Raw genomic sequence first — 17,178 nt, forward strand, 5'->3', positions numbered from 1 at the left:
ACCTCGCGCCGCGCCAGCTTGCGGAGGGGCGTGTGACGTCATTTTGAGCGCACGCCATCGTCGCGAGTGAGGTATGAAGGAGGTTAGCGCCAGTTACGCCAAGTATGAATCCGCCTTAACGTGATTTCCCAAGACATAAAAAACGCTGCTTCCTACTTGGAGCAGCGAGTGAACTGCCTCACAAGCATGCCATGGGGGCTAAACCTGCAATTCACGTCAGATTGATGAATGCCAATCACGCCAATCATGCCTTGTATGATAAAGTGCTATACAAATACAAAATTATTATTATTGTTTTGTTGAACTGTATCCAAAGCACTCTCCTTTGAGTCAAGGTAGTTGAAGTATTAAAAACCCTTTATTTCACATCAGGGTTAACATGTTAAAAACGCTGACCGGTTTCAGCCGTCTGGCCTTCATCAGGGCGTGGTTAGAAACTCAGGTACCTGGGTAACACAGTAAACCTTCAGAGGTCACATAGGTCACGTATAAACACGTTCATGTTACAATAATCACAAAGAATTGATGTATGGGGCATTGAAAGAGTGGTAAGAAAATGCTGAATATAAAAATGCTGAATAGTAAAAAGCTGAATAGTAGGACATAGAATGGTAGAAAAAGAAAACATAATAGACAACACAATGGAGGCTAGGCATCTGACACTGGGTCATATTCAAACTATCATACTCTTAACATCATACGCATCATAGCAAAGACCTGAAGTCAATTTCATCATTTAAACCTGGGTAGGTCATGGCATCCATACTGTGAATCCAAAAAGTCTCTCTTTGCAGTAATCATTCAGTCTGTCTCCTCCCCTTATAGGTTCCTGTGTATATGCTCTACTATGGATCTATACTGAGATTTATAATGAAAAAAGTGTCAGTCTGTATCACAGTGAATCATAAAATCTTACTTATAAAGCTCAAGAATCACATTTTCCATTAGTCCATAAGTTCCACAGATTGATGACAGCATTATTGCTAATGCTGGACATAAGCACTTTCAAACTTGTCTTTTCAACTGTGCAGTATTTTTATATACAGCTGCGGCAAGTATTGAGAGACCATTTCGAAATGTTCAGTTTTTCTGATATTACTTTGGATAGATATGTGTTTGTTTTACTCAAACATTGCTATTTCATTCTATAAACTACCGACATTTCCTCTGAATTTCGAAAGAAAATATTGTCATTTGGATCAGTTATTTGCAGAAAATCTCAAAATGGTCAAAGTAAAACACAAGATGCAATGTTTCCAAATCTCAAAAATGGCAAAGAAAAGAAGATGATATTAACTTAGGAAGAATTCAGAAGGCAATATTTGGTGGAATAAGCCCGATTTGTAGTCACAGCTATCATGCGTTTTGGTACTTTATTCTATTTAGACTTTGTTCCAGGATTGGTGCAAGAATTCAAGTTACTGAGCTTGGGTTGATGGCTTGTGACCATCCAGCTTCCTCTTGACCACATTCCAGAAGTTTTCAAGGGGGTTCGGGCCTGGAGTTTGGGCTGACCATGTCAGGGTATTGATATGGTGGTCTTCCATCCACAGCTTAATTGGCAAGCTGAGTGGCTGGAGCATTGTCCTCGGATGGAAAACAAAAATGTTTTGTGTAATCAGTCACATCCTATTGGAAATCGGTAGCAAAGTGTATATTCTGTTAGGGTATGTAAACATATGACCGCCACTGTAGCTTTAAGGTTAGAGGACTGTGAGAAACTCGTTACACTGGCTGAGAGCTTAAGGCTTCTCTCAAGTGTGATGACAAGTGTTTCTTAAGGTTAGAAGAATGTGAGAATTTCTTTCCACAGTCGGTGCACGAAAATGGCATCTCTCCCGTGTGAACACGTTGGTGGATTTGGAGTTCTGCATTAGTCTTAAAGCTCTTGTCACACTGGTTGCAAGCGAATGGCTTCTCTCCAGTGTGAATGAGGCGATGTGTGTGGAGGTGAGAAGAATGTGAGAAATTCTTTCCACAGTCGGTGCATGAAAATGGTTTCTCCCCTGTGTGAACACGCAGGTGACTTTGGAAATTTGATTTAGTTGTAAAGCTCTTGTCACACTGACTGCAAGGGTACGGCCTCTCTCCAGTATGAATGCGGAGATGCGTGATAAGGTTAGAAGAATGTGAGAATTTCTTTCCACAGTCCGTGCACGAAAATGGCATCTCTCCCGTGTGAACATGTTGGTGGATTTGGAGTTCTGCATTAGTTTTAAAGCTCTTGTCACACTGGCTGCAAGCGAACGGCTTCTCTCCAGTGTGAATGCGACGATGTATGCAAAGGGCGGAATAATGTGAAAAACTTTTTCCACAGTCGATACATGAGAATGGTTTCTCCCCTGTGTGAACACGCTGGTGGATTTGGAGCTGTGTATTTAATTTAAAGCTCTTGTCACACTGACTGCAAGCGTACGGCTTCTCTCCAGTATGAATGCGACGATGTGTGTAGAGGTTAGCAAGCTGCGAGAATTTCTTTCCACAGTCGGTGCATGTAAATGGCTTCTCCCCTGTATGAACACGCTGGTGGATTTGGAGCCTGTCTTTTCTCTTAAAGCTCTGGTCACAATGACTGCAAGCGTACGGCTTCTCTCCAGTGTGAATGCGACGATGTGCGCGGAAGCCGTTGGGAGATGAAAAACTCTTTCCACAGTCGATGCATGAAAATGGTTTCTCCCCCGTGTGAACAAACTGGTGCCTTTGAAGATCTCTTTTTGAGGTAAAGCTGTAGTCACACTGACTGCAAGGATGCGGCCTCTCTCCAGTGTGAATGCGACGATGCATGTGGAGGGCAGAAGAATGTGCGAAACTCTTTCCACAGTCTGTGCATGAAAATGGTTTCTCCCCTGTGTGAATGGGCTGATGGCGTTGGAGCTCATATTTTGTCTTAAAGCTCTTGTCACACTGACTGCAAGCGTGCGGTCTCTCTCCAGTGTGAACGCGGCGATGTGAGTGGAGGTAAGCAAACTGTGAGAAGCTCTTTCCACAGTCTGTGCATGAAAATGGTTTCTCCCCCGTGTGAATGGGCTGATGGCGTTGGAGCTCTGCTTTTGTCTTAAAGCTCTTGTCACACTGACTGCAAGCGTACGGCTTCTCTTCAGTGTGAATAAGGCGATGTTTGTGGAGGTTAGAAGAGGTTGAGAAACTCTTTCCGCAGTCCGTGCATGAAAATGGTTTCTCTCCAGTGTGACAACGTCGATGTACATGGAGGTCAGACGATGTTGGGAAACCCTTTCCACAGTCAGTGCATGAAAATGGTTTCTCCCTTGTGTGAACACGCTGGTGTTTGTTGAGGTTTCCTTTTGTCTTAAAGCTCTTGTCACACTGGCTGCAAGGGTACGGCTTCTCTCCAGTGTGAATAAGGCGATGTGAGTGGAGGTGAGAAGCCCGTGAGAAGCTCTTTCCACAGTCAGAGCATGAAAATGGTTTCTCCCCTGTGTGAACAAGCAGGTGTTTGTTGAGGTTTCCTTTTGTCTTAAAGCTCTTGTCACACTGACTGCAAGGGTACGGCCTCTCTCCAGTGTGAATGCGACGATGTTTGTGGAGGCTACCAGGGTCTGAGAAACTCTTTCCGCAGTCCGTGCATGAATATGGTTTCTCTCCAGTGTGAGAGCGAAGATGTACATGGAGGCCAGAAGACTGTGTGAATCTCTTTCCACAGTGGGTGCATACAAATGGTTTCTCTCCTGTGTGAACACGCTGGTGGTTTAGGAGATCATCTTTTCTCTTAAAGCTCCTGTTACACTGGCTGCAAGCGTACGGCCTCTCTGCAGTGTGAACGCTGCGATGTGAGTGGAGGTGATCAGCCTGTGAGAAGCTCTTTCCACAGTCAGAGCATGAAAATGGTTTCTCCCCTGTGTGAACACGCTGATGGCCTTGAAGGTTTTGTTTTGTCTTAAAGCTCTTGTCACACTGACTGCAAGCGTACGGCCTCTCTTCAGTGTGAACGCGGCGATGCCTGAGGAGGTTAGAAAAGCATGAAAAACTCTTTCCGCAGTCCGTGCATGAAAATGGCTTCTCTCCTGTGTGAACACGTTGGTGGATTTGGACTTCTCTTTTAGTCTTGAAGCTCTTCTCACACTGACTGCAAGGGTAACGCTTCTCTGTGGTGAAGGCAGCAGAATGTGTTTTTCCACTAAACTCTGCTCCGCTGGAACTGCAGTGAAGCTGATGCCCTGTGAAGAATAGAACAGAGCGAACTATATTAACAACATAACACATACACACACACACACACTGTAGGTACAATTTCTGCCACTTCTCTACGCAGAGAAACTCATGACAAAGTTATGAGAATCATGTGACCCAAACTGATGATGATTGAGACGAAGGTCATCAATAATCATTAGCATAAGAGTTACTTCCCCTCTGATTGCCAAATGGCTGGCCCAGGGTCCCTGTCCATGTTGTTCTCAGTCCTCCTCCTTTAGGAGGCGCTGTGACCAAAGCCCCACCCACAATCACCTGGTCAACACCTTAAGGTTTCCCTAGGGGCCTTTGTCCCTCACTCTAGTTTTGGCTGCTGGACGGACAAGACGCTATAGAGACTCGCGCAAGCCCTTTGGACAAAGTATTGTTTGATATCCGGCCGAATAACAAACATAGACTGCTTAGTTCATCTTACACACACTGTAAGTGTAGTAAGGTGGACCGAATTATGATAGGCCTAATTAACCCAGAAATTAATTATATTTGCATGGAATTGCACGACTACGCCACTGGGGGAATTTCGCCACCCAGAGTAAACCTTGACTCCAATGATAGCGAGGCAAACACAGGTTCGGATAGACATAGACAGAGACGTATATTTCCAGTTCCAAAAATAAAATATTTCTTTATTAATACATATTTAAAATAAGAAAATAAACATACATTAAAAACTCCTGCACCGCATAAAGTAAAAGGGGACAAGTTGAGCAGAATAGGGAGTTCGGATCCGAGATGGCTGTACATGAAATTAACTTGGCACACCACCAAACTATCGGGGCAGGTAAACCGTGTCTGAATTAAAGATGCCTATGTTTACACGCACATGCGCATAGGCATACCACGCCAAGCAAGTGATTCAATCAATAAGTCTTTGCACTGCAAGCAAGTGATTCAATCCGTAAGATTTAACACGTCAAGCAAGTGATTCAAACAGTGGGTGCACCTCACCACTAATACTAATGCATACAGGACACGGGAACCTGCCCTGAAGAAAGGTTATACTAACAGATCAGATCAACTGTAGTTGACAAACAACGATAGCCTACTAAATAGCCAAGCCCGGAGAGAGAGAGAGGGGGGGGGGGTGGGAGCGGTCGGAGCGAAATCAAACAAAACAAATAACAGAGGTAACACCTTAAAATCTAAGGGCAAAACAGCAGTGAACAGTTACCACCGACCCTCGATAGCACATCTGAGGAGTCAGATAAACATTGGTGAGTGACAGGTAGGCCTAGTCCATCATTAAATACACAATCATAATACAATACATCGGTATACATCATTGGTATGCACGTACCTCAAACAGGTGGACAGAATGCTACAAGTTGGGGTAGCGACAACCCGAGCACCTGGGGAGGATCCCTGGCTCACCTAATGATTTAACAGAGCCTAGTGAATACATCATCCGGTAGATTTGGAAACACAAACACACATGACTATTTACAATCAAGCACACATACCTCCACACTGACATGGATACGGTAAGCTGGGCATCACCGGATCTGAGCACTGCATAGGCCTACAGCAACACCAAAACCAACACCGGGAGAGCTCCAGCGGCCCTACCGCTTTCGGCTCTTTTTATAAAAATTGACCTAGACGCCACTTGCTGCGAAGCCACTCAGCAGCTAGCTGAATCTGTGACGTCATATCAATACGGGAGCTGGCAAGGGACAACGCTCACCTTGCTTGACAGCTGCACCCGTTACATAAGCTTAAAACACCTTTGCAAAGAATTCCTCACGTCAAGTCTTAGATCTTGCCTGGTCATATCTAAAGACTTTATCCGGACACTGTGAGCCAAAGGCGAGCTCACTGCGAGAAAAGCCACGCACGCCTCCGTGGAACAAACTTCTCGCATTTGGGATTCAACCGACGAATCTCAGCCGCAACAAAGAAAGACTTTTGCAGCCCTAAATTCTCGAGAGGACGAGAACCTGGACTGCACTCCCAAACTTCTAGACGGACGCACCGAGCCCTTTGGAAACGGGATCTTCCTCTTCATCTCACACAGTAGGCACTGGGCATAGCTTATGTACTGAGATAGATGTGTTTTTGAACTATGACTTGAGTTATTTTCCATGTGCACATGTTTATTTGCATTTCTCCTGCTTCTCTGTCTATACTCCTGCTTAGCTTAGGTTCCCCTCTGCTAACCCATTCTGTATTACTGGCTACTAAGCTTAGCGACCCCGCTTGTGGCGTGCGCACGGAATAGTTCAAGTATTGATTAACCAATCAATCCTCTCCGAGGATCGTCATAGCGCGGCCGTTCTGTTTACTAGTCCAGAAATACGCGCGCTGCGCCTTTTGTAGTAACAGGCCATAACAGGCCCTTGGTTAGCTCAACCATCGCTAACCATTTTTTTACACAGACACGCATAGCCACTAGAGTTCCACCTCTCTTTCCCTTCTCTCTCTCTCTCCCTTTTTCTTTCACTCTCTCCCTTTCGAAATACCGTATTGGCCCGAATAGAAGACGTGATTTTTGTTCTAAAAATAATACTCTAAAAAGGGGGGTCGTCTTATTTCCGCGCGCCAGAGAAAAAAGTAAAAAAATATATTTTTTTTTTTTTATTATTTTTTTACTTAACCTGAATGCGGCCATTAGCCTATGCTTCACAACAATGCACACAACTCATTAATGGATGGGTTAAGATATTGTTTTGTCCATATCAAATTTGCAGATGCTTGTTTCGTTATGACTGTTGCACCGCACGTCTATCAACTGTCAATGTCAACGCGATGCGGACGACAGTGCAAGGGGAAAAACACAAGTCAATCGCGGCCCGTTGCTCTGCTTTTATTTGTGTTTGGTTTTACAGTCTCATCATGAAAGCTGTGGTCGTTCTCTCTGGTCAGCCGACAACACCACTAGAAACTAAAGAAATGAATGGTGATTTGACGAACAGCCTGTAGGCTAAGTTTGGGATGCTGTTATCAGCCAATCAATGGTCATCTGTGTGTACCCGAGAAAGCGGTGCTTTTGACGATATGCCTCGCAACGATGCAACAACAACACAGAATAATGGTTAAGGCAAGAGATTGTCTTGTTCATATAAAATCACTAGGAGTTTTACCCTTGGTACGAAATGAATATCAATCGGACTTTTAATGTCAACGTGGTCCTGATAGGCAGCGCATGGGTTTCAAGTGCAATGCGTCAATCTGCCTTTGGTCACATTCGGTTTCTATAGTCCAACGGAAAACTTTGGATGCATAAAATGAACGGCGATTTGGCGAGACGGCTGCTGGTTAGCTATTGCTGTCAACTAAGCATTTCGCAAAATCTGTGCATTGCACAATAGATTGCCTATCTCTACTGGACTGGTTGCCTGGCTGGCGCAGACTAATGCTCTGAGTGTAGGCTATGTTGCGTCGCACTTTAAACAGGCGGGCCCAGGCAGGCGGCTGTAGGCGCGTGACAGGTGAAGTGAGTAAATAAAGGAGAAGGATATGAGTAACCATCTGTGGTCTTATATCATGGAAATTCCATGAAAATGATATTGTGAAATTTGTTCTTTGTAAAAAGCCTCAGATTTTCCAACAAATTAAAAACTGCATTTTGAGAAAAGTTTCCAATGTAAAACAAAATTAAGTCTTCAAAAAACTTTTTTCCCCAAAACATGAGCCTGAAAATGGGGGGTCGTCTTATAATCAGGATCGTCTTATATTCGGGCTAATACGGTACTAGACTCTCAAAACCCTCCGAGCATTTCGGTACTCTTTTATACACTTTGAGTGCATAATCTGTAGTAAACCATTCTCTGAATAGCCCACTCTGCTCGGAGCGCTCTGCAAGTTAGCCATTAGCCAAGTTGGGCTTGCAGTGCCTACACAAGCACGCTGAAACCCCACTTCCTGTAGTTTTACAACTCGTAATGGCTGCGTAGACGGCAACGTCTCCCACTTGCTATTTCTTTTATTTCGTTTTCTTTCTCTCCCTGTTCTACTCGGACTCGTTATCGTTAATTCCAGAACCCTTTGATACATTCGCGCGTCCACTACGGAACTTGAAGCGCCTGAAACCACACGGTTTACTTCAGGGGTCAGGAACCTTTCTGGTGGAGAGAGCCATAAAAGCTAATTTTAAAAAAAGAAAATTTTGTGAGAGCCATACCATTTAAAAACATGGACTACAATGAAAAGCACGTGTTCCAATTAAGCACAACAAATTTAGGGTGTACTGTCAAGTTTATTACTTCTATTGATAACTGGTAAAAGTATAGGGTAGCCAACTGTCAACTTCATGATGGCAGGGGTCTGGGAATCCTACCCCCAAAAATGTTGTATTTCTTAGATGTAATTTCCTGCATTTTAACACATTTTAATGTCCCGTTTCCCGTGTCCCGTTTCAGATCATTACGGAACACATACATTTATTTATAAATATGTGACTCTGTGATTCTGTATTTCAAAGGACGGTTGGCAACCGTAAGTAAGTAAGAGCCAGATACAATTCCCAAAAGAGCCACATGTGGCTCTAGAGCCATAGGTTCCTGACCCCTGGTTTACTTGCTACATAGCTGCTAGCTACCCCTATTGTTCACGGTTCTGATGCTAACGTTAACCTAGCCGAGAGGACGCCATTGTTGCCCAGCAACAGACACACACATAGTAATCAGCGCGAGTTCCTCCCACCGACTACTACTCTCTCACCCCCTTCATTTCTCTCTCCACTCGGAATTGTGTGCATTTATTACAGAAACCCCAGACATTGTTGTGGACCCTTTGGGCCCTGCCTAGACGACATTAGGCCTTTGCTAAGCAGCTACTTATCAGTAGCCTTTCCATTGTCTATGCTTTCTGTAGCTAATGCTAGCTTAGTCAACCACACACACACACGTGGTAGCCTATAGCAACCAGACCTCTGCTACACACACACACACACACACACACACACACACACACACACACACACACACACAGGCTGAAAGCCTGTCCTCCTCTTCTTTCTTTTCCCCTTTTATTTTCTTTCTTGTTTTATATTATTGTGCCTTATTATTGTTATTATTCAATTTAACCGACTTTGAATGTAATGCATTTTATTAGTTATCCTAGTAGTTAATAAAAGTAAATCATTTGATTGCATTTTGTTGTCCTTGTTACTTTGTACACCCAACCAACCTATTATAGAACTTTGCCTTCAGATCAACTTTTGTGCTTGTGTACCCCAGCTGATCACAGAGAATAGGTCTCATTGTTCACTGTGCCCCGCTGAGTAACCCCAGTACAAAACTTATTATTAATTCAGTGTTTAGCAATTTATTGTTGAATATTGTGATTGATAATCCAAGGATTTTATGACACGGTCCTTAAATTACCAGTGTTTCCCATACATTGAGGAAACTATGGCGGCCCGCCATAGTTTAAATTTGGCCGCCATAGTTTACGAAAATGTAAAAAAAAAACCCGGAAAAAAACCCGGCTGCCCCAATAGTTTCCAAAATTTCTGTGGGAAATACTGAATTACATTTAATTAATTTGTTTATTAATATTAATTAATTCATAAATTAATTAAATTCCCAAACGAGATTTTTACCTTCAATTCCTGGTGTATCCGCATGAGGAGTAAATCCACACGCAGCTTCCCCTACATTAAGCCTAGTCAAGTTGTTGTAGTTTGGGAGCAATAAAAAAAACCTTCAGAGAAGGGACAGTTGGGATGAGTTTGCTAACACTCCTCAGGCTTTGTTTTACAGTTGTAATGAGTTAGGTGACAGGCCTTCATTGACACGACAGAGGAGACATCGGGCTGCATATAGAAGTGAATGTGTCATGAATGTGGAGTCTGAACACCACATCCATCGTGAAAAAAGCCCAGCAAAGGCTGTACTTTATTAGGATGCTTAGGAAGGCTGGACTGAACTACCGCCCTCTTACCCAGGCCTACAGAGGACTTGTAGAGAGCATCCTCACAACAGGCATCACTGTCTGGTATGGCAACATCACTCAGGCTGAAAGGAAGTCTTTGCAACGAATAATCAAGACTGCAGAGAGGATTATAGGCACAGCACTTCCCTCCATGGACTCCATATATGTACAGCGCAGCCATAGGAGAGCAGAGAGAATCATTAAAGACCCACTCCATCCAGCTAACTCTCTGCTCAAACACAAGAACTGCACATACAAACTGAGACACAGTAGAGCGGACAGCATTCCTACCAGAAAAGCAAGGTTTTTCAACAGTTTCTTCCCAGCAACAGTGAGACTGATGGCAAAAAAGAACATTTGATCCACCTTTTTTATTATTCTGACCTTTTTTTTTTTTTTTTGACCACTTTTTTAATGTATTTTGTCTTCCTATTTTTCTATTTAATTCTATTTATTGACTCAGAGGGCATGCACAAGAGTTCCTATGTGCTTGGACTACTAGTTTATGCACAAATGGCAAATAAAGTACTTTGAACTTTGAACTTTGAATGTGAATATAGACATAAATGTGTAATATGTTGTTCAGCCCTTTTAATGGGAGGAATTTTGAAAAACTGGCCCTGTGACCAGCACCCCTCATGTAGAATGTGTATGCCTATGTATGTGGGGGAAAAGGCATAGCCTACCCTCTTAGACCCTTTTTGTCTATGCGTTAACAATTCCAAATTCTTATCTCTGCTCCTATTTTGTTTTTTTTGATTACATAGACCCCTGCATGAGGGACGAATGAAACTGTGTTGTAAACAGAAATTATTCACTGTACTGCATTTTTGTGTAGGCTACTACTATTATACATGTCATGGGTAAAATGTTATGTAGCCTTATTTCTCAAAATATAAATGGCTGAACCGTAGGCCTGGGCCTAGTTTCTCCATGCGGCAATGTCATACTGTACTCATTGTTTTGCCATTTTGCATTTACACTGCGTTTACACTGGGTGCTAATTCTTTAACTTAACTTTAACTTTTCAACTTTATTTCAACATTTGAGTGTTTTTTCAAAAGCCATAAAAAATCGAGTTCTTTGACCGTGTGAACAACAAACATACCAGATCAACGTGTTAGGCCCCACCCCCCATAAAAAAACGTAATGGACTTGATATCAAGTCTTTGGCACTGTGCCATACATTCTGAAAAGGCACTCAAAAAATACACTTTTAATAATTTAATATCTCATAATTCATATTCGGATGAATTACATGCAGGGTTCACGTTAGCCGGCTGTGGTCGGACAATGGCCGTTTGCATGCATGAATGACCGGCAAAATAAAATGTGGCCAGACAAAAATGAATGCAATCAGTCAGTAAATAATATTAGCTCATTTTAAATAGGCCTACTTAAAGTTACAAAACACCAGTAGGCCTAATATGGAACTGAGCAAAGCTGAAAATATTTGTGAATAGCCTATGTAAATGAACTTGTCATAAACCGCACGCAATATTGCTTGCGCTCTCGTCCCGTCGTTGTCCCCAATAGGGATGCAAACGATTAATCGATTAATCAACTTTAATCGATCAATGTGTTAATCGATTAAAAAACATTAATCGCAATTAATCGACAATTCAACTGACAAGAGACCCAGGTGAAATGGGTATGTGAAGTGTGCATGTGAAGAGGGTGTGAATAGTGGGAGCATCTTTGGATTAAATAATTGAAATAGAATTCATTTAAATGTGGTATTTTATCTCAATATTTAATTACAATGTTTAGATTTAGTAGGTTTCTTTTTGAGAAAAATTTGGATCTCGGGTGAAAACGCCGCTTATCAATTAATCGTAAGTCGATCGATAAGGCTATCAATTAATGATTAATGAATTAATCGATAATTTGCATCCCTAGTCCCCAATCACGTTATGCTTATAAACATTTGACTCACGCTGGCTGCTGTGCTGTCGAGGAACGATTCTGTTTTGTTGTAGGCTATTTTTTACCAACATATCTGTGAACACAACAAAGGGCATTGCATTTGCAAAACCGTTTCATGCCCAGTTGCGAAGTCAAGCATAACGGTTTGGGACTCAATGGCATGTGCAGCATCGCAGCATCGAATCACTTTCACTTTTACCTCTGCTGAAAAATGGTGGTGAATCTCCAAGTAGGCTACAGAGGGTCAAGTTAAACATTCCAGAGAACGATGGACTCGCGAGAATTCCCAGTGAAAGTGCATGCAGGGCTTTATAACTGTTTTCATCACCGGCCAAAACGTGAAGCCCATATATAGAGCATCGTACGGAACGTGTCAATTCCATTACTTTCGAGAGCGCAGGAACACAACGCAATACAGTTCAAATTTCAGTAGCGTCGATACCATTACTGCACTATTACAGGCATCACCTCGTTACCCAATTTGAGTAGGGAAATCCTCTTCGGGTCTGCTGATAAAACAAACGGTTTGAGTTGATAATTTAGGGATCTGCGCACAGCACGTTGGCTGGCTGTTTTTTCCTCTCTTTCAGTTCGAGCTCTCAAGTGTGTGAAAGAAAGCGTGTGTTTACTCCCTGGCCTGTGCGCACAAGCCGGGCTCTAAATTAACACCAGCCAACTCGCCAAATGTTGGTGAAATTTAAGTTTTGCTGGCAGAAAAGACCAATTTACTACACTTTGACCCATTAGGGAGTGTGTGTTTGGCTATATGAGGGAAGGTCCGTTAGATATTTCAAATGTCTGGTATTCTGCAATACAGCCGGCCACTTGTCTGGCCAGTAAGAATTCTAGCGTGAACACTGGTTCCATGGTGTTTGTGTAATTTGTGGAGCCAGAAAAGAGCTTTCAAACAACATCATAACCATCTCTTTGTGACTCATAAATTGACTGACATAATCAAGTATGAATTTACAGTGCCCTACCCTCTCAATTCAACCTTCCTCAGTCCGTTGCTCTCTTAAAGGGGTATGCCACTATTTTGGGGCTTAATTCAGTTACAATCGTTGGCAGGGTTTATAAAGGTGGTAAAGTGTCTTATTTTTCATGTTAAAATAAGATCCTACACGGATCCTTTGACTTTCACTAGCTTAGCGACATACTCCCTCTTTTAACTTGTCTTTTAACTTTTAACTCACCAGAAATAAAACCCCATTCATTTTGAAATTTTCAAATTTTCAAAATGAATGGGGTTTTATTTCTGGTGATTTAGAATTAAACTGGTGAGTTAACACCAAAACGTGGCATGGAAATCTACAGGGTATATTGAAGAGTGAAGTGTGGGGCACCAGGTCAACAAACAAGAACAGCTGACAGCAAAGCATTACGGATATCTGGGCTTCCATAACTCCCATGCACTGTTTTTGCCATTGACTTCAATGTTAAACGCATCATGGCCATTATGAAGACAGAGAATGTCCTAACCAACTATTGACCATTGCATGTTATGTAGAAAGTACCAAATTCCAACTGATTTAATGTGACCCGAATTTTGATGAAGAAAAATGTGATTTTATAACAATATTCGAATAATGCTAATTCCTCAATTCATGGGTTTTTTGAGCTGGAAGGCCAACGTATATAAAAAGAAAAAAAATAATGATTGGAATAGTAAAAAAAAACTGGGCCATGAATCTACAATCCATGACAGTTTAACATTATTGATGGAATTATGGACATAAATCAACTTTTTCATGCTATTCTAATAAAAAGGCCTGGAGCTGTAGTGTAGGCCTAACGAGTTACTACTAAAAAGTTGGTAACGAAACACCGTTGTCTGTGAACTTTTGTGATTGGAGAGGTAAGTATGACTCCCTCTCTCGGGTGAATAAGTGCAAATAGAGATCTATTAAGAGGAAGAGAGAGGTGTGTCGCGGTGTCCCCTCCTTCTCACAGTTGCACTAGTTTTGAAAACGTTGAGGAGCACTGTGAACCGTGTGTGCATTTAATAATAGGGCATATCAATGTCCGAGTGATTTGATTCCGAGACAAGTGCTGTTTGACACATTTTCCGAGCTTGCGCTATTGTACAGCTTGCGCGTCCTAAAACCACAGGACTGGTGCCTGGTGCCTTTCGCAGGCAATTAGCCTAGCCACAGAAGACGCTCCTTTTGCTACGAATGCGGGGTTTTTTGTAGTCAAGCCACATGTCAACCGGCAAGCTTAGAAAAAAGTGCCTCTCACCGTTACGGAGATATGTCAATCTGCACGTCTTCTCCCGCCTACTTTGTCCTCTTTCGAATAGTATCAACTCCCAATGTCAGCGCTTAGCGCCCAATGTCTCCTGATTTGTTTGTATGGTAACAAGTAACGAGCCCAGCACTACTGCCCACACTGCTAACAGGTTGGCAACTACGCTTTGGAGAAACAAACCCCTGGAATAAGGATGCGATGCTACACTTGCATTTGTTGTTGTTTCTAAGCCTCGATGCTGGCATACGCTTGACACAGAGATTAATAAAAGCCGTCAAAACCCTGCGATAAATAATAGTAGTAGTAGTAGTAGTAGTAATAGAGTGCTATATTGTCATTTAAATACAGTGAGTATGACATGTGTCAGGTTTGGCAGAAGGACGATGTAGCATTGATCTGGCTGTAGCCTACATAATACAGAGAAAATGCCGTTACGCTGTATTGAAAATAAGCGTAACGGTCCAAAAGTATAGCGTAACGCCTAGTACCGACTGACGAAATTGGCAGGCGGGATCCGCGACGCGCAATATCGCGCTGGGGGTGTGGTCATGGATACTCCCATTAGATTCTCCCCGGGGCTAACTACGCTGCTCACCCGACTTTCGAGCCTCACGGTGCGGCCTGTGTCTCGCAGCTGACACCGGGTAGACCGAGCGAGATAACAAACGGCGAAAGGTCGTTTGCACACATTACTCACCCAATATCACAACACAGTGTGTACATGGCTTAAATTTGATTGTGTTTTGGTCCTAGATAACATTTAAGCCCCGTTATATCATTATAGAAGTACAGAAGTAGTCTAATATAAGCTTGTAGCTGCCTGGTTCTGGTAAAATGCTAACGTTAGCTTACCCGGTTAGCTCAAAACATCGAGTGATCAAATGGCAACGTGGGGTAACCTATTTGTGTTACATAAGTTTGTGGTGCATTTTTACATCAATCCGTGGTAGTCGTGACATTTATAAGCAGTTAGGGTCTTTATATTAAGCAAAAACGTGATGTTGGAAATTACAGAAATCGCTGCCATGTTTTTCAAATTTTTCATAACTCCCGCCCTTGCTACCCATACGCCCATCTGATTGGTTATTGGACCATCAAATTTGCATGATCTAGAGAACTCGTCTATATCAAATCGCGTCCCGCTGCGATATCGCTTCACCTCCGCGCTGATATCGCCCCCATTCAAAGTCAATGAGAGCGGAGCGGAATTACTCTGTGTGGGTACGGGCCGTAACGGGCCGCCACGCACTTTTGCGCTAGCTAGAACCCTGAACAAGATGAAATATAGCCAAGAATGAATTACATACGGGATAAGCAAAATAAAATGAATTGTAATAATTATGTAAAGGCAATAGCATGAAACCAAAGTGGACAGATTTCTGGCCAGAAACACCAGCCTGTCTGTATGTTCTGGCTTCAAGGACGCTCTCAAAAGTAGGTCACTATTGCCACGATTAAAAGCATGAGTTCGATTTAACTATTTTATCACGATTTTGATTATTTTTCGAGTAATTGTGCAGCCCTAACTTTTAGTAAATACTTTTTCCCACAGAGTACTATAAGTTGTTCATGAGATGTCTTACCAGATCTCTGCCTTGCCCTGACATCTCTGTGGTTCTCTTCATTGTTCTCCTGCCGTCCTTGTGGTCTACAGCAGTCCACCAGCACTACAGATACGCTCCTCAGACTGTACAGAGAACGCAGGGTCTCCTCGGTCTCTTCATTAACGCTCTTCGTCAGCTGGAGTGGAGAGTTGACTTCTGCAGAGGCCATCTTAGAAGTGTTCTGCAGACCTTGAAATTGATCAGAAACGTCATGACAATTACTGCTGGCAAAGTTTGTGTTTTTTACATTTATTGCAACCCGACCTGTGACACATCACTATGTGTTTTTAAAAAACAACATCTTGTGGATGAGTGTAGAAGCTTAAATCAGCAGTATGGACAGTAGTATCTATATTATTTGATGGCTTAAAATGTACACTGTGCAAGATTTTTTAACTTTGTTGTTTATTTCCAGAATTCATGATACCCATTCACTAATGTTGCATTTTTCATGAATACTTACTGTACCACTACCATCAAATTCTAAGTATTCATTGTGACTGGGAAAATTGCACTTGTCATACATGAAAAGGGGGATCTTCTCCATGGTCCGCCATTTTGAATGTCCAGAAATACATATTCAGCTGCAAAACTTACTGTACCTCCACATTTGGCAAAATGCAGCACAATTTCAATGAACAGCATAGTTGCAGTAGGCTTACGTTTTTTTTGACCATTTCCTGCACAGTGCCCAACAGTGCCCGATTTTAATGTGTAGACCAGTGTTTCCCAACCAGGGGTACGTGTACCACTAGGGGTACGCGAGCACACTGCAGGGGGTACTTGGAAAAATATTATTTTATAACAAATGTATGGAGCAGTCACATAAGGACAGAGAAAGCGATAAAGAACATGAATTAGGGGGTACTCATGGCACAACTAAGAGGTGTAGGGGGTACGTGAGACAAAAAAGGTTGGGAAACACTGGACTATGAGATTTCACCATGTGATTATTGATAAAGCATTGGCTTAATGTGTGACGATGCCCCCTATGGCCACATTACACAATGCTTCTTGAAGATAAAGTTGCACAAGGCCCACTTCTAAAATGTACCGTTATTGATATTTCATTATAAATTGAAATTAGATATTGAAAGCCCAACTGGGAAACTCCACCTCCCGTCATTATTGTGACACTGCACTCAAATGCGCACTGCACTCAACAAAATTGCATTTATGCCTCACCCGTGCAAGGGGGCAGGCCCAATGGCGCCCGAAAGGGAGCAGTGCGATAGGATGGTACCATGCTCAGGGTGCCTCATTCATGGAGGAGGATGGAGGAGAGCACTGGTTAATTAGACCTACTCCCCCACCAACC

The 17,178-nt window shown here is 42.6% G+C and overlaps 1 protein-coding gene across 1 annotated transcript; it reads right to left on the reverse strand.

Annotated features, from left to right (window-relative positions):
• Positions 1 to 339: 339 nt before the first annotated feature.
• Positions 340 to 16,455, reverse strand: LOC134464138 (oocyte zinc finger protein XlCOF6-like). Its single transcript, XM_063217595.1, has 2 exons — positions 15,840 to 16,455; positions 340 to 4,175 (listed from the first exon to the last, which is right to left on the reverse strand). Exons 1-2 carry the CDS (start codon positions 16,027 to 16,029, stop codon positions 1,726 to 1,728), a joined length of 2,640 nt encoding a protein of 879 aa, XP_063073665.1. The 5' UTR covers positions 16,030 to 16,455; the 3' UTR covers positions 340 to 1,725.
• Positions 16,456 to 17,178: the final 723 nt, after the last annotated feature.

The sequence above is a fragment of the Engraulis encrasicolus genome, chromosome 15 (genome assembly GCF_034702125.1).
Source record: "Engraulis encrasicolus isolate BLACKSEA-1 chromosome 15, IST_EnEncr_1.0, whole genome shotgun sequence".
Lineage (NCBI taxonomy): Eukaryota > Metazoa > Chordata > Actinopteri > Clupeiformes > Engraulidae > Engraulis > Engraulis encrasicolus.

What these genes read in the sequence shown, in the direction of transcription:
- LOC134464138 (XM_063217595.1), bottom strand. Translation starts at nt 16,029, where the DNA reads ATGGCCTCTGCAGAAGTCAACTCTCCACTCCAGCTGACGAAGAGCGTT. An exon ending in CAGGGCAAGGCAGAGATCTG is followed by an intron (nt 4,176 to 15,839) that starts GTAAGACATCTC and finishes TATTCTTCACAG; the next exon opens with GGCATCAGCTTCACTGCAGT.